Source organism: Molothrus aeneus, chromosome 16 (assembly GCF_037042795.1).
Source record: "Molothrus aeneus isolate 106 chromosome 16, BPBGC_Maene_1.0, whole genome shotgun sequence".
NCBI classification, from domain to species: Eukaryota; Metazoa; Chordata; class Aves; order Passeriformes; family Icteridae; genus Molothrus; species Molothrus aeneus.
In genome coordinates, this window is record NC_089661.1 from 15,777,967 (window position 1) to 15,795,423 (window position 17,457).

At 58.1% G+C, this 17,457-nt stretch overlaps 1 protein-coding gene across 3 annotated transcripts in view; it reads left to right on the forward strand.

Moving 5' to 3' along the window:
• The window catches only part of PRKCB (protein kinase C beta), a 99,768-nt gene that overhangs the window by 63,148 nt on the left and 19,163 nt on the right, over positions 1-17,457 (forward strand). For all 3 annotated transcript variants that reach the window (XR_010784625.1, XM_066560860.1, XM_066560859.1), the window contains exons 8-15: positions 322-418; positions 2,809-2,955; positions 7,654-7,827; positions 11,509-11,600; positions 12,371-12,433; positions 13,888-14,026; positions 16,590-16,670; positions 16,925-17,032. Coding sequence is in view for 2 of the 3 variants with exons in the window: in XM_066560860.1 (XP_066416957.1) it covers positions 322-418; positions 2,809-2,955; positions 7,654-7,827; positions 11,509-11,600; positions 12,371-12,433; positions 13,888-14,026; positions 16,590-16,670; positions 16,925-17,032 (901 nt within the window). In the remaining variant the exon portion in view is untranslated. The remainder of the gene's footprint in view (positions 1-321; positions 419-2,808; positions 2,956-7,653; positions 7,828-11,508; positions 11,601-12,370; positions 12,434-13,887; positions 14,027-16,589; positions 16,671-16,924; positions 17,033-17,457) is intronic.

Here is a 17,457-nt window from a genome sequence, read left to right on the forward strand (position 1 = left end):
ATAACCATTGGTTACATTTTGTTCCTGAGGCCTCTCAGCTTCTCAGGAGGAACAATCCTAAGGAAAGGATTTTCCATAAAAGATGTCTGTGACATGCACCCCCTGGGCTGGGGGGTCCCCAGGACACAGAGGGACCCAGAACCATCCCTCCAGCCACTGAGGGTCTGGGGCTTGCCCCGGGGAGGGTCTGGGGGCTCTGCTGGCCTGGGAGGGTCCCCTGGGTGCTGTACAGGGAGGCAGAGCTGTGCTGGGGCAGGGGGGCCCTGCCTGCCCAGCCCTGAGCCTGCCCAGCCCTGAGCTGTGCCCTCTCTGTCCCTCCAGGTTCAAGCTGCTCAGCCAGGAGGAGGGCGAGTATTTCAACGTCCCCGTGCCTCCCGAGGGAGAGGAAGGAAACGAGGAGCTGCGGCAGAAATTTGAGGTGAATTGATTTTCCTTGGACTCAGGGGTGCTCCTCGCTGCCTGCTGTGCCCCAGGCAGGGACTCTCCTGCCAGCTCTTCCCCTGGCAGGGCAGGGCACGTGGAGCAGGCTCCAGCTGCCCAGAGAGGCTCCAAGGAGAAATGTCTGTTTGCTACTTAATAAGCCATGGAAGTTCTTGCTGAATGATGGATCCAGACCTTGCTGAGGGAGCAGAAATTGGCCATTTTTCAGTGTAGCTGGAGTCCCCACAGAACCCCAGGAATGAGCGTGGTGCATCTGGAGACCCACACGCAATGAGCCATACAGAAATGAGAGAGCTGCCCTTATGGTTCCCAGCGTGAGCTCTGTGATTGTGGCACAGACTGGAGAGTTAGCTCCTGCTCTCCTTTCTTTTCATCTTATTTATACACAACTTTCCTGAACATCCAAGGAAAGACAGTTCTAATACAACAGCCGGCTACAGCCAATGGCTTCTGGCAGTACAAAGAACTAACAGCTGGCTTTTATTGTATTTCATGGTGTTCCAGTGGTGTTAGAATGGTCTGGGCAGTCAGGTCAGGAAACACCTTGTGCAGAGGTGCCAGAGCACACCTGTGCTCACCTTGCTGTGTGCCAGAGCACACCCATCCTCACCTTGCTGTGTGCTTCCCATTCCTGTCCTCACTTTGCTGTGTGCTCCCCATTCCTGTGCTCACCTTGCTGTGTGCCAGAGCACACCTGTGCTCACTTTGCTCTGTGCTCCCCATTCCTGTCCTCACCTTGCTGTGTGCCAGAGCACACCCATCCTCACCTTGCTGTGTGCTCCCACACCTGTGCTCACCTTGCTGTGTGCTCCCCATTCCTGTCCTCACCTTGCTGTGTGCTCCCACACCTGTGCTCACCTTGCTGTGTGCTCCCCACTCCTGTCCTCACCTTGCTGTGTGCTCCCCACACCCATCCTCACCTTGCTGTGTGCTCCCCACTCCTGTCCTCACCTTGCTGTGTGCTCCCCATTCCTGTCCTCACCTTGCTGTGTGCTCCCCACACCCATCCTCACCTTGCTGTGTGCTCCCCACTCCTGTCCTCACCTTGCTGTGTGCTCCCCATTCCTGTCCTCACCTTGCTGTGTGCCAGAGCACACCTGTGCTCACCTTGCTGTGTACTCCCCACTCCTGTCCTCACCTTGCTGTGTGCTCCCCACACCCATCCTCACCTTGCTGTGTGCCAGAGCACACCCATCCTCACCTTGCTGTGTGCTCCCCACTCCTCCCCTGCAGGGACTCAGTGTCAGGGCAGGGAATCCCCCTCCAGCTGGGCCATGGCTGGTGTGGGAGTGAGGATGAGGATGAGGAGTGTGCTGGGGCCTGGGACGTGCCGGGGTCCCCCCAATGGGTGTGGAAACCCCAGAGCCCATTGCTCAGGCTGGCAGTGCAGGAGCTGTTCCGTGCCCTGAGGGGCTGCAGGTGACCTTGGGTGGGGAGTTCTGCAGCCTGGAGGAGCCTGTGAGAAGCAATCAGCAGCAGCAGAGGCCTGAGGCTCCCGGGAGGTGCTGTCTGCAGGGGCTGCCAGCAGCAGCCAAATGGAGCCACCGGGATCGGGTTAATGGAATTTCATGCTAGGCTGAGCTCAGCACAGCCTCACAGTGCTGGGAGTGAAGGGGATAAATCCTGAGAGAGCCTTTGTGGGAGCGGGATCAGCACAGCCCTGGCCTGGGCAGGGGGCACCGGCCACTGCTGGGCTCTGGGGTTTAAAAATGGGGCTTTGTGAGGGTCCTCAGGGGCAGCTGCGATGGCCAGGGGGGCAGGAGGGGCTGTGTGTCTGTTTGTCTGTCTGTCTGTTCAGGAGGCTTTCTGTTCTGGACTGTTCCAAATGAGTTTTGTGGCTTCCTCTGTGATCCCCTCGAGTTTCAGATACAATCACAGAACATCTCAAATGGGAGGGACAGTAATGACGTGGAGCTGGATAAAAAGTCCCATGTTTTACCTCAATGTATTTATAGCCACCCCTCTTTTTCTGGTGAGGAAGAGCCAGAGGCAGTTGTTGCCCCAAAGGAGCTTCCTCAGGGTTGTTTGCCATGCTCTGGATGACTGGACACGGGGCAGGGTGGCAGGGCAGGTGCTGTGTCCCACTGGCACAGGGGTGACCAGGGCCAGAGGTGATTCCCAGTTCTCTGGCAGAGGATAACTGGGAAGCAGCAGAGCAGTGCCACGTGCCAGGGCTGGTGGCTCCTGCAGTGCCTTTCTTGGTGCTCATCACGCCCATGGAAAAGGCTCCCAAAGCTCAGGGTGGCTTCTGAGCTGGGGAGGAGCTGCTGAGGTGGGATTTGGGGAGCACCCCCTGGGTTTACAATGCCCGCTGTCCCTGCTGGCCCCAGTGATGTTCCCCTCCCTGCCCCATCCCCACCTTTGCAGAGAGCCAAGATTGGCACGGGCTCCAAGGCTGCGGATGAGAAGACACGAAATGCCATTTCCAAACTGGACAACAACGGCAGCCGGGACCGCATGAAGCTCTCGGACTTCAACTTCCTGATGGTGCTGGGCAAAGGGAGCTTTGGGAAGGTGAGCTGCCCTTTTTCTGTGTGCTCTGAACACCCCCAGGGGCACTGGGAGCACTGGTGTCATGGTGCTGGGAGCCCAGCAGGGGACCCCAGAGGTGTCTGATGAGAGCACCACAAAATCCATCCTTCTGGGAAGATGAGCTGTGTCTTTAAAGCTCTTTATTATTTGGTTGGGGTTTTCTTTTCTCTAACAATTACAAGTATATGGGAACATTTTAATTAACTTGCCAGACCGGTTGTGAGCAGTAACAGAATTTCATTCTCCTGGGGGTTATGTGACTTGGAGCCTTCATTTTTCCTGGGGTGTTGCCAACTCTCTCGATTTCCACTCGGGGTCCCAGTGCTCCAGGGGACGCTGGGGCCCTGCAGGAGGTGGGGGCAGTGTTTTCTGGTGTGAGGGCTGGCCCAGCCCCACTCTCATCAGTGAATTGCCTTAATTGCAGGCAATATTGCTGAGCCTGCAGGCTCATTCCTCGGGCAGGTAGTGGAGATGAGGAGGGTGTGCAGGGATGCTCCCCTGAGCACAGGGGTGCAGCAGGAGCATCCCTCCCTTCCCAGCACTGGAGCTTTGGGAGGTCCCAGCTCCTCCGTGGGCGTTTTCTCCCTCTGCAGAGGTGGAGAGCTCAGAGCCCCATGGGAGCACCTGTGACAGACAGGGATGGGGAGGTCCTGGTGGTCCCCAGAGCCTCAGCCCTGAGCTCACTGTGGTACCCCCGTGTGACCGTGTTCACAGGGGTCTGAGGAGGGAAGAGATGAGGATCTGACTCCATGGTTCAGAAGGCTGATATATTATTTTATTACATATATTATATTAAAACTATACTAAAAGAATAGAAGAAAGGACTTCATCAGAAGGCCAGCTAAGAATAGAAAAAGAAAGAATGAATAACAAAGGCTTGTGGCTTAGACAGTCTGAGCCAGCTGGGCTGTGATTGGCCATGAATTAGAAACAACCACATGAGCCCAATCCCAGATGCACCTGTTGCATTCCACAGCAGCAGATAACCACTGGTTATATTTTGTTCCTGAGGCCTCTCAGCTTCTCAGGAGGAACAATCCTAAGGAAAGGATTTTCCATAAAGGATGTCAGTGACACCCCCGTGCTGTGGGTTGGCATCCCGGGGTGCAGGACAGCCCTGTGCCTCCTGCCCTGCTGCTCTCTCACAGAAATGTCCCCTGTGCCCCCTCCCAGAGCCAGTGCTGGCCTCTGGAGCTCTGTGCCTGCGCCGTGTCCCCCGCCGCCTTCTCCCCTTGAATTTGAGCAGCATTAGCAAACTCCTCAGCCAGCTCTGCCTTATATAAGGGAAAGTGTGACAGAAACTGTTCCCTGGAACAGCATGTTATAATTATGCTAATTAGCGCTAATTAAAACAGCACGTTGGTTCCTCCGGGTGGATGCAGCCTCGCCCTCACGTGTGCCTGCACCTCCCCAGGCATCCCTGGGCATCCCGGCACGGGGACACCCAGGTGCCACCGCCCTGTCCCCGCCTCCTGCGCCGCCAGAGGTGCCAGATGTTGGGGAGGAGCCAGGCAGAGGTGCCTGGAGCAGGGAGAGCAGCCCGGCTCCCCAGCCCCTGGTGTGCCCAGCAGCTGGCTGTGTCCATGGCACTGCCATCCCTCTCCAGGCTGGCACCGTGTCCTTCCCTGTCCAGGCTGGCACCTGCTCCTGTGCCTGCTGCCAGCCTCCCTGCTGCCAGTCCCTGCTGCCTGGGAGAGCTCTTGGGCCGCAGTCACACTGTTTGAGTGAGCTCTGTCTGTCTCTGTTAACCCTTTGGCACCCCAGATGTCCTGCTCAGCATTTTGCTCTCTGCAGGGTCAGCAATGCCGACGCGCTGCCCTCGGTGGGGTTTGACAAACTCGCTCTCTCCTGTGTTCAGAATATCTCCAGTCCTTATGCTGGAGCGTTCCCAAACAAACACTCTATATTGCAGGAATAAATCAAGTTAAATATCAGCTTTTTTCTGCAGCAATAAAAAGCTGAACAGGAATGCAATCTGCTTCCCAGCGAGCGCGCTGGCAGATGGAGATCCCCCGAGCCAGGCCTGGCGGGTGGAGAATGGCTGTGCCTTGGAAAAGAGGGGCGTGGGGCTGTGTGCTCTGGCCTGGCGTGCTCAGCCCCGGGACACAGATGTCCCTGCTGCTCTGGGGTCCCCGTGCGCTGCCCAGGACTGGGGCTGGCGGCAGCTCCACGGGGCTGGCACCGGCAGGGAGACGCTCCCACGGAGAGAGGCAGCGCTTGGCACAGCCAGCCTGGGTTTGCTTTGCTGTATTATAAATAGAGGAGAGTGAAATTAGGTGGCTTGCTCATATTTTTGCAGCTGATCAATCTGTGGTGCTCTGGAGCTGTCAGGCTTTTTGGGGTTTGTGTTGTTTGCTGAGCAGGGTGGAGCCTTTGGGCCCCAGTGCAGGGAGAGTTCTCTGGGCTGGGGTGACCTTCAGGCTCTGCTCTGGGTGTGGAACCTGGCAGGAGGGCAGGACATGGGCGAGGCTGGTGCCTGCTACCCCTGTCACCCATCCCTGTCCCTGTGCTGGGCTCTGGGCTGTGCCAGGGGCACTGGGCTGTTTGGATCTTTGGTGTTTGAGCACCTTCAGACACCAGCAGCAATTTCTTCATGGAAAGGGCGGTCAGGCACTTGAAAGGGCTGCCCAGGGAGGTTTGGAGTGCCCTTCCTTGGAGGGGATTTAATTTTAATTTTCCCTCAAAATACATTCCTGGAGTGGTTACTACTTCTTTGCCACCATTTTTGAGCAACCAAAGCAGTTCTGCTTTTGTCACCTAAAAATTAGCTCTGGTTTTAGCACCTGTGTGTGGTGCCTTGTAAAGCTCAGCTGGTGTAAAATGGTGATAAATGGAGGCAATGAACCAAACCAGTTCCATTTGAGCAGAACCACAGGGGACGCCAGAGGTGCAGGCGCTGTGTGAGGCGGCTGTGTGTGCTGCCCTGGCACAGGAACAGGCACTGCCTGGGGCTGGAAGAGACCCTGGAGATCACCCAGTGCCACCCTGCCATGGCAGGGACACCTCCCACTGCCCCAGGCTGCTCCAAGGCCTGTCCAGCCTGGCCTGGGGCACTGCCAGGGGTCCAGGGGCAGCCCCAGCAGGTCCCAGGGCCTGAGCCTTGCTGGTTCCATCTCACATCACAAGGAGCTGCTCTGGGTACCCAGGGCTCTTCAAGGATGAGCAGGTGAATAAATCCCATCCCAAAGTCCCTGACACACCCGTGTCTCAGCCCTGCTGTGGGATGAGCTGGCTGCAGCCCTGCCCCAGCAATGGCAATGGCAATGGCAATGTCAGAGCCTTCTCCAGAGCACTTGGCACTGAGGAGCCCCAGGGCCAGTCCCAGCTGATCCTGACAAGCTCAGCCATGTCAAGGACAGCCAGGCTCCCCTAGGAGCTGGGAATGCACCAGAGCTGCTCACAAAGGGCTGTGCCCTGTGCCCTATTCCCTGCTCCTTGTGCCCTGTTCCCTATTCCCTGTGCCCTGTCCCCTGTTCCCTGCACCCAAACAAGTGGGTGGCACCAAAGGCCTCACTCCTCAGGCTGTGTCCCCTGCCTGATCATCCCTGAGCCCAGGCTGTGTCCAGAATGGAATCACAGAGTCACTTGGAAAAGCCCTCTGACACCACTGAGTCCAACCCCAGCGCTGCCACCCCTGTCCCCAAGTGCCACATGTAGATACCTGTGAAATCCCTCAGGGTGGGGCTGCCCCCTGCCCGGGCAGCCTGTGGAGCAGCAGAGGGCTGGCACGTGAGAGGGTTAATTCTGTTAATTCTGCTGGCCCTGGTGTCTCTAAAGTCACCCTGAGAGCTGCTCATGTGTCCTCTGCCCGTCTGGCCCAGCCTGAAGCACATTTCAGTTCCACCCTATCGATGTTGACTTCACATAATTTATTCCCCAAAGCCCCAAGCTGCTGTTCCTGATCCACTGCAGGATCTCTGCCAGCTCCTTCAAATGAAGAGCAATTCATTTCCACCCAGCACTCCAGTCTGAGGCCATGGGAGAGGGAGGGAGGGAAAACAGGAACCAAAGCAGGTTTCAGAGAGGGTTTATTTGCTGGCAGCCCAAGGAGCAGCTTAGGCTGGTGGAGCCTGTGCTGGGTCAGGCAGGGCACCCTGGCTGGGCTGATGGGATTGGCACCAGCAGAAGCAGTGAATCCCATTTACTGCAGGGAATAAACCTGCACGTGGGTGGGGCTGGGTGGAACTGGGAGCTTGGGTGGATTCTGCTGGCTGAGAGGGGCCTTGGCTGGGTGATGAACCAGCTCGTGATGGGGTCTGCTCACTGCTGTGGAGGGGGCACTGAGGCAGAGAAAACCATGGGGGTTTTTTATTACTATTCACTAGAGACTAACTCTTTTCCACCTCAAATGTTTACCACCTTGGAATCTGATGGGCTCTGTGCTCAGCCTCTTGACCCCATCCCCAGTGCTGGTGTCACTCTGAGGGTACCAAACCCCTGAGGAGAGCTGGGCTCAGGTACCAGCAAACCCCTTGGGCTGGGCTCCTGGAGGCAGTGAGGGGGTGAGGGAGGGATTGCTACTCCTTAGATCCCTGAGTGCTTCTGGGAGCAGCCCTGGCAGCTGTGGGTGGTTTGGCACCTCCTCAGGGCCGCGAGGGCAGCCCCAGGGTGACGAGCCAGCAGCTGGGGCTGCTTCAGCTGGAGCTGCCCTGGTGCCACCGTGTGCTGTGCCCTGTGCAGGTGATGCTGGCAGAGAGGAAGGGCACGGATGAGCTCTATGCTGTGAAGATCCTGAAGAAGGACGTGGTGATCCAGGACGATGACGTGGAGTGCACCATGGTGGAGAAGCGCGTGCTGGCGCTCTCGGGGAAGCCTCCCTTCCTCACCCAGCTCCACTCCTGCTTCCAGACCATGGTAAGGGCTGCTGCCACTGCTGGGCACACCCAGGGCAGGGTGGGCTGGCACCCTGAGCACGGGGAGCCTGACACTTTGGGAAATGGATTGGAATGGTGCCCAAGGCCAGCCTGGACAGCCTGGAGCAACCTGGGACAGTGGGAGGTGTCCCTGCCCATGGCAGGGGTGGCACTGGATGGGATTTAAGGTCCCTTCCACCCCAAACCATTCCAGGATTTTATGTTCTCTGTACGTCACTGCACTTGCCAAAGTAATTGTGTGTTCTCTGCCCTGGCAGCCTCACACCTTCTCCAGTTCACTGGCAAAAGTGCCTCCAGGACCAAAATGTGTGTGTGTGTGACATGAAAGTGTCATGTACAACAGCTGGGCCCTGAGCTGTGTTCAGCAGGGAGTGCTGGTGACATCAGAGGTGATCTCCCAGCCCCTCAGGTCCCCAGCCCACAGCATCCCTTATGGCTCAGTAGCAAAGTGCTGCATTTTTCCCCAGGACTCCTTCCTCTGATCAAAGCCCTGAGCAGAGGGAGAAGCCTAATCCAAGCTGCAGGAAATCCACTTTTCCATGGGTGTGTGATTGGGTTTGTGCGAGTCAGGAGAGGACAGGGGGACAGGGGACCCTTAATGCAATCCCTGCCCGGCCCTCGAGTAGTGAATGAGAATGTCCAGGTGCACATCAGTGGGAGCCAGCAGAGGGAATCAGCAGAGCCCTTTAGAACGATGACAATGCTTTCCAGGAGGATTACATTTTAATATTGTCCCAGAAATTTCATTTCCCCAACACGCTGGGTGTATTTAAAGCCTGCAGCCCGGCTTTGCAGCGCAGCAATCAGACTGTGGCAGGAGCAGCTATTTCACACAGCATCTCCTGGCATCTGAAGTGAGTCAGCACGGGATTATTCCTGGCAGACCTATAGTAGCCTAATAGTAATCGTATTTGTAATGTAATCAAAATGTATAGCAGGGTGTATTATCAAAGGCTGGCACAAAGCACTTTGATTTCTGGGAGCACAGGCCAGAGCACAATTCTCCACCAGGGCTGTTGGTTCAGCGGCTCCAGGAGAGAGAAAAGCCCTAAATCTGCCTCCTAAAGAACAAGGGATGATGAGCAAGGAGAGAGCTCCTGCCTGGGGCTGGGGGGAGAGGTGCCTGTGCTGGGGGACCTGAAAGGCCCCGGGTCAGAGCCTGGGCTCGGGGAGGGGGTGAGGGGGTCCCTGGGTGTCCCCAGGTGAGCTGGGCCCTTGCTGTGACCCCTGGGGCACGCACAGCAGCCGCAGCCACACTGAGATGATAAATCACACAGTCCTGCAATGGTTTGGCTTGGAAGGGACCTTGAACACCATCCGTGGGCAGGGACACCTGCCACTGTCCCAGGGTGAGGCTCTGAGCCTCATCCAGCCTGGCCTGGGACACTGCCAGGGCTGCAGCTGCTCTGGGCACCTGTGCCAGGGCCTGCCCACCCTCCCAGGGAGGAATTTCAGCCTAATGTCTGGTAAGGGGTGGATGGGGCGAGCATGGCTGTTGTCCTGGCTCTGCCCCTTGTTCCCAGCGTGCAGCCAGGCAGGGGATGGAGCAGTCCATTAGAAGGGCACTGGAAGGAACCCTGGCAGTGCCAGCCTGGCTGCCCAGGGACAGGGCAGTGTCACCAGCTCCGTGCCAGGCTCTGCAGCGCATTTCCATCTGTGTCTGTGTGCTGCCCAGCGGGTGTGGATGCTCCCGTCCTGGCCAGAGCTGTCCTTGGTGGCAGGGGCAGGGCAGCTCGGTGCCCATTCCCCCTGCAGCCCGTGGGCAGCCGTGCCCTCTGCCTGCCTGAGTCACAGCACGGCTCTGCTGGGCACGCTGCTCCCTTCCCCACCCAGAGGAGGGCTCAGCTCCTGCTTTTAGAGCTCAGCTGCCTGCCTCAAGAGCCAGTGTTTTTAATATTCTTCCTCCTTGAAGCAGATCGATATATTTAGGAGGCAGCTGCAGCCCAGCCCAGCGCTGCTCCCTCTGCCGTGCTGCCTGCTCAAGGTGACATTGCCACACGTGGGCTGGCCAGGGCTGCCCTGCGCTCAGGGGTGCTCCCAAAGGCAGCTGAAAAGCTGAATTCCCTGCTCTATGCCCTCAGTGCCACGTGTTCTACACAGCCCCTGTGCCCCCGTGCTGCTGTGCTCCATCCCCTGGGGCTGCCCCACTGCCGGGGGCTGTGCTGGGGCAGCACTGCTGAGCCAAGACCCTCTGGGTGGGCACTGCCAGCCTGGGGAGTGCCCCATGGTGCTGAGCCCAGCTCCTCTGGGTGGGCACTGCCAGGCTGGGGAGTGCCCCATGGTGCTGAGCCCAGCTCCTCTGGGTGGGCACTGCCAGGCTGGGGAGTGCCCCATGGTGCTGAGCCCAGCTCCTCTGGGTGGGCACTGCCAGGCTGGGCAGTGCCCCATGGTGCTGAGCCCAGCTCCTCTGGGTGGGCACTGCCAGGCTGGGGAGTGCCCCATGGTGCTGAGCCCAGCTCCTCTGGGTGGGCACTGCCAGGCTGGGCAGTGCCCCATGGTGCTGAGCCCCATTCCTCTGGGTGGGCATTGCCAGGCTGGGGAATGCCCTGTGGATGCTGAGCCCAGCTCCTCTGGGTGGGCACTGCCAGGCTGGGGAATGCCCTGTGGATGCTGAGCCCAGCTCCTCTGGGTGGGCACTGCCAGGCTGGGCAGCGCCCCATGGGTGCTGCCCCCCAGTTTCTCCTCAGCCCTGGTTATGGCAGTGCTCCAGCTGCATCTCCCATGGGCTCCCTGTCCTTCCTGTCTGCAAAGCAGGGCAAGGCTCATTTAGGGAGGAAATGAGCAAAGGGGAATTTTTTTGATTATGTAATGCTGCCAACCTGCAGCTCCTGCAGTGCTCCAGCCTCTGTGTCCTTCCCTCTCTGGGTGGCACAGGGCAGCCTGGGGCTGGCACTGGGCTCGTGCATGGAGGGCCCATGGCACTGCAGGCCCTTGTCCCCAGCCCCTCTCCAGCTCTCCTGGAGCCCCTTTATGCCCTGCAAGGGGCTCTGAGGTCCCCTGGAGCCTCCTCTTGTCCAGGTGAGCACCCCCAGCTCTCCCAGGCTGGCTCCAGCCCTGGAGCAGCTCCATGTCCTCCCTCTGGAGCCCCTTAACCCCATGGGCATGGCCAGAGGGAGCCCTCAGAGCAGGCTGGGAGGGGAGGGGAGAGGGGAGCAGCCCCCTCCCGCCTGCCCTGCAGACCCTGCACCCCCAGCACCGCCGTCCTGGCAGAGGGCTGGGGGTGTCACAGCCCCCTCCTGGGCCTGGCCCAGTCCTGCTGGCCCTGGATGGAGCTTGGTCCCCTTGCAAGCTGCTCATGTCTCCGTGCATGCCCTTCCTGGAGCCAGGGGGTGCCTGGGGAAATGCCAGCAGGGGCCTGCAGGACAGCACTCTGGAAATGGCTCCTGTCAGGAAAAGCAAATGTATTCCTGGAAGTGAAAAACCTCTGGTTTAGGGATGGCTCCCCTTGCCTTCTCCAGGGGCTCTGTCTGCACTGGGGCAGGGCTCCGGTGCTGAGCCTTGCCAAGGGGTCAGTGCCTGTGGGCTCTGCAGGGCCAGCAGCCCATGGGGAGCACAGGGATGGTGCCTGTGCTTCCCTGGCATGACAGACTGCAGATCCCGTTTCTGATCAGATTCCCTGCTCTGATCACCCTGCTGCTAACTGCTCCCTGTGTTCCTCCAGGATCGCTTGTACTTTGTGATGGAATACGTGAATGGTGGGGACCTGATGTACCAGATCCAGCAGGTCGGGAGGTTCAAGGAGCCCCACGCTGTGTGAGTGCAGTGCTTTGGCACCTGGGGTAGGTGTGGGGTGTACCTGTGCCACAAACAGAGCCCAGGGCTTTGCAGTGCAGCTCCTGGCAGGAGCCACGGATGGGAAGATGCAGCAGAACTCTTTGTCTGGTGCTGCTGCCTCCACCTCACCCTTGGGGTGCATTGTATTGTAAGTAATTGAGTGAAATAGGTAAATGTAGGTACAGAAAGGCACAAGGCAGGGGGTGTGGGGGCTTCCTGGGGGACACCAGGCCTCTGCTCTGCCTGGTCCTTCCTCAGGGCAGGGTTTGGCTCCTCTGCCAGGGTGCCCAAGGCAGGTGTTCACTGGGGGCTCTTGGCTCCTGTTCCTTGGGAGCTGGGCAGAGCAGGATGTGTTCCTGGGAGCCCCCAGATGCTCACCCAAACCCCCCAAATGCTGAGCACAGCCTGGTGGGCTGAATGGTGCCTGAGAGCCCCAGGGCAGCGTGGCAGTACCTGCTGGCTCTGGGAGCAGGGATGGCTTTCAGGACTCCACCCGTGCTCCCAGCCTGTCGTGAGGAGCAGCCGTGGGTCCAGCTCTTGCTTCATTTGTGCCACCAGAAGTGACAGCCCCCAGCAGCACCACTGCCAGCTCAGGCTGGCTTGGATCATCTCCCTGCGATCCTCCTCTGGAATTTCCCTGCCTTTCCTTTGCTCTCACCTGCCTGATGCCTTTCCTTCCTTCGCTGCCACCGCATTGGGAAGGTTTCATTCCTCTCCTGTAATTATCGGTTTTAAACCTCCTCTTTCAGATTCTATGCAGCAGAAATCGCCATCGGGCTGTTCTTCCTGCAGAGCAAAGGCATCATTTATCGGTACGTGAGCTCCTCCCTCCCTCCCTCCCTCCTTCCCCAGGCTCCACCCAGAGCCGGAGCCTGGGCAGAGAGATGCTCCCGGGTCTGCCCCAGCCCGTGCCAGGGATGGGGGCTGCCAGCTGCCCACAGGTGGAACAGCAGCATCCTTAGGGTTGGAAAAGACCCGTGGGGTCACTGAGTCCAGCCATGGACGCGTGGTGTGTCCCAAAAGGGAGCTGTGGGTGCCCCTGCTCTGGGGGAGGTTCCTGCTGTACCCCAGCTCATGGGAAGGCAGCTCTGGCTCTCTCCTGCCCCTGTTCCATGTGCTGCTCTCCACACAACACAAAAGCTCCAAGCCCCGAGTTTGGCTGCAGGGCACTGCTCTCTTACATTGCCACTGGAGCCAGCGTGTGCCAGTGGCTTCTTCTGAGCTCTGCAGTGCCACCCTGTCACTTCTGCTTCACCACCGAGGCTTCTTTGCCATCCCCAATGTGCTTCCAGCACCCAGGGGTAGCTGCCATGTGCAGGACCAGCCTCACAGGCTGCTGGTTGAGCTCTGAGAGCAGCACTCACTGCTCCTCCCTGCTTGGGAGAGCTCCCAGAGCCCAGGGTGGAGCAGAGCATCCTAATGAGTGTCAGATAGCATTAAGTGCTGTGTAAAGGGAGATGCCAACAGTGCTGCTGGAGTCAGGAGATGCTAAAGATGAAAGAAGTGGAACAAACTTGACGTGAGGGCTGTTCCTTGCCATCAGCTGCTGTGGAGAGATTCTAGGTCTGTTGGTCCCCAGTGGCTCTGCTTCCTTCCTTCCTCAGAATCTGAATCCCAGCTCGTGTCTGTCAGCTTTTGGCCCGTCAGGGTTCTGAGCACTGACAGGATAATTAGAAAATACAGCCTTGAACCCAGCCAGAATGTATAAACTGCACCAAAATACCCAGTGTTTGCTACAGAGGTGTCCTTGAGGCTGCAGCTTCCACCTCCGGAGTGGTGGCTCGAGGCTGGGATCCAGATCCAGGGATCTGTGGCTGGATCCACCTCTCCAGCTGGTGCAGAGGAGCAGAGCTCCCGGGGTCTGGGTACCTCAAACGGGTACTCTGGGGCTGAGCAGCACAGGGAAACAGCTGGCTTGTATTTCAGGGAGCAGAGCACAGCTGAGGCAGGGCCTTGTGCTGAGTAGGTGCTTCTCCATCGTGAGAGCTCCAAGTGCACTTTGATTTTCACAGGAGTGAAAGAAAAAACTCAGTTAAATGGGTCTCCTGCCAGATGAGCGCTTTGCATGGCACACTTCAAAGCACTGTACCCAGCACCACATTCCTGTGGGTTAAAAGTAAAATCAACACTCCATCCTGACAATCTCTGACTTATTTTCACTCGTTTCCCCAGACATTTTCCTACAAAGGGTTCGGGTGTGAGCCGTGGGCAGGGCTCAGCCGCAGCAGAGCTCACACTGTGCCCTGTGTCTGCTCTCCCCCTGCAGAGACCTGAAGCTGGACAATGTGATGCTGGACAGCGAGGGGCACATCAAGATCGCCGACTTTGGCATGTGCAAGGAGAACATCTGGGATGGGGTCACCACCAAGACCTTCTGTGGCACCCCGGACTACATCGCGCCCGAGGTGGGGACAGAGCTGATCCCTGTGATCCCCCGTGGGGTGACCTGGCTTTGGGCAGCTCTGCAGCTGACACAGGGATTCAGGAATCCCCCATCCCTGTGATCCCCCATGGGGTGACCTGGCTTTGGGCAGCTCTGCAGCTGACACAGGGATTCAGGAATCCCCCATCCCTGTGCTCCCCCGTGGGGTGACCTGGCTTTGGGCAGCTCTGCAGCCGAAGCAGGGATTCAGGAATTCACCATCAGCCTGCACAGTTCCTGCCCCAGCACTGTGCATCCCCAGATCCCCCTAAGGGAGCAGGGATGCTGGATCTGCCTGCCTGTGGTGCTGTGTCTCAAAGAGCAGCACATCCTCATGCTGCTCTCCCTGCAGTGTGGTTTCCTCACCGGGGTTTCCCTGTGTCCATCCTGCTGCCTGTTCTGTCCTTGGTATGCTCAGACCCACTGCAGGTTGCTCCTCACTCACTCCTGGAAATGACAAACCCCGGGGCTCAGGTCTGCCCCTCACTGTGTGTGACAGAAGCTTCCAGCACAGCATGACCAGTGAGAAACAGGGAATTACCAGTGGATCCTATTTCCATGTGGAGTGGGGATCCTTGGATCTCTCCAGCTCACTGTGTGCAGTGAGGGGCTCTGTGTCTGATGGGGAGAGGCTCCCCATCCATGGCTCTAGATCCCCACAAAATGAATTTGCATTTGGTTACTGGTGCTGTGATAGTCACACATGACACTTCCATGAAATGCTGTATGGGCACAGCTTAATGCAGACTCGTGAATCTCAGGTGAGTAATTATTCTCAAATGTCTGTTCCATTCACTTCAAAGTATCCCTCTAAACTCATGTCACTCTGCTGAATTTGCAATGATGGGGTTAATATTGATTCACTGAAATGTTTCAGAGAGAGAGGTTCTCTTTGCTAGGACATCAGTGCTCTTGTGTGCTGACCCACATTGTGTTTGCTGCTCCCAGTGAGGTTTCCCATTCTTGGATCCAGCATGTGTTCCATCCCTCATCCCACCAAGATTAATTCTGGTGCTGCTGGTGCAGAGTAGTGACTGTGAGTGATTAATGCTCCTTCAAAGCAGGACAAATGACCAGTTCTCCCTGTGTTTGCCCAAGTGTTTTCACTTTAACTCTTATTTTCTTCTCCTTGCTCTAATTTGTCTTTTTCCAAAAGCAGAACAGCAAATGGGAAATTGGGATGCAAATCACTTTGGCACCCAGGAAAGGCATTAGAGGCTGCTGCCCGTGGGTCCCAGAGGAGGATCCCACTGCATTTGGGAGCTGCAATAAGGCTGTGGCCATGCTCCAGCCTGGCCCCTTCTGCTGCCCTGTGCCTCCTCCTTCACGAGCTGCCGTGTGCTTGGGCCAGTGTGGCTGCAGGGGACAACTGTGCTGCCTTTTGCCTGACCCATTTCTGGGCCTTCTTCTGTTCCAAGCAGGGCTCTGTGTGCCCAGGTGACAGGGACAGCCTGCACAGGGCCCGTGTGTGATTCCCTCTGAACAAAGCTGTGTGTCACCTGCAGGGCCGTGTCACCTGCAGGGCCATGTAACTGTCACCTGCAGGGCCGTGTCACCTGCAGGGCTGTGTCACTGTCACCTGCAGGGCCATGTAACTGTCACCTGCAGGGCCATGTAACTGTCACCTGCAGGGCCGTGTCACCTGCAGGGCTGTGTCACTGTCACCTGCAGGGCCATGTCACCTGCAGGGCTGTGTCACCTGCAGTGCCGTGTAACTGTCACCTGCAGGGCCGTGTCACTGTCACCTGCAGGGCTGTGTCACCTGCAGGGCTGTGTCACCTGCAGTGCCGTGTCACTGTCACCTGCAGGGCTGTGTCACTGTCACCTGCAGGGCTGTGTCACCTGCAGTGCCGTGTCACTGTCACCTGCAGGGCCGTGTCACTGTCACCTGCAGGGCTGTGTCACCTGCAGGGCTGTGTCACCTGCAGTGCCGTGTCACTGTCACCTGCAGGGCTGTGTCACTGTCACCTGCAGGGCTGTGTCACCTGCAGTGCCGTGTCACTGTCACCTGCAGGGCCGTGTCACTGTCACCTGCAGGGCTGTGTCACCTGCAGGGCTGTGTCACCTGCAGTGCCGTGTCACTGTCACCTGCAGGGCTGTGTCACTGTCACCTGCAGGGCCGTGTCACCTGCAGGGCCATGTCACTGTCACCTGCAGGGCCGTGTCACTGTCACCTGCAGGGCTGTGTCACCTGCAGGGCCATGTCACCTGCAGGGCTGTGACCTTCCCAAACCAGCAGTGGGGGACAGCACAGGACAGGAGATTTCTTTTAAGTGCTCTTTCCTTTTAAAGGCCTTTAAGGTGTGAACTGCTCCCAGCTGAATTTCCCAGGGTGCTGTAGAGAGCAAGGTTTGGGTCTGGGGGTCCCTCAGGAGGGGGTTCCAGTGCTGAAATGTGTCCCAGGGAATAACCCTGTCCCTGTGGCCCACTGCAGCTTGGGGTGGCTTTGCCCTGTGTCAGAGCTGGGGTGTAACACTGCTGTTGCTGCTGTTATACTGATATTACACTGATATTGTCCTGTAATTTTGTGCTGCTGCTGTTTGCAGATCATTGCCTACCAGCCCTACGGGAAGTCAGTGGATTGGTGGGCGTTTGGAGTCCTGCTCTATGAGATGCTGGCTGGCCAGGTGACTGAGTTTGAGTTGATTCCTCTGGGCTGGGTGCATTGTGAGCACAGGACCAGCTGCTGCGGCATTGCCACGCCTGGCACGTGGGTGGGCACCCCCTGAGCTGGGGGTGACGCTGGTCTGGGGACTGCAGTGACGGGACACAGCACTGTCACTGTGTGCACGCCTGGGGCCGGCTCCAGGCCAAGGAGCAGAGCAGCCCCAGAGCTCTGGGGTCCAGGAAGGCCCCTGAAGCTGTGTCTGCTTGGCTGCAGGCCCCCTTTGAGGGAGAAGATGAAGATGAGCTCTTCCAGTCCATCATGGAGCACAACGTCGCCTACCCCAAGTCCATGTCCAAGGAGGCCGTGGCCATCTGCAAAGGGGTAAGGGCTGGCCTGGGGGTGTGGGGAGGGACAGCCTGCGCCCCTGGCTCCCAGCCCACCCACTGCTCCCACCATGGCCAGCCTCTGACTCAGTGGGTTCTGCTGCCTGGGCCCGCCAGGGCTAAAGCCACAGCTTGTGCCCCTGTGTGTGTGTGTGTCCTAAAGCCAGGTTAAAATAACAGCTGCATCCTCCCCGTGCCCCTACACTGAGCAGAAATACAGCTGGGACTGGGGGCAGGAGAGAGCTGGGGTGCTGGCTCCAGGGTGGGAAGGGAGGGCTCCTGCCCTCACACCCTGTGCCCCACCAGTGAGGACAGGGCAGCTCTGAGAACCTTTGCCTGAAGTGAAAACTGGTGCTCAGGGAAAATGGATGTGATTCCCAAACAGTTTTCCCAAGATCAGAGACAAAACCTTCATCCTTCCAC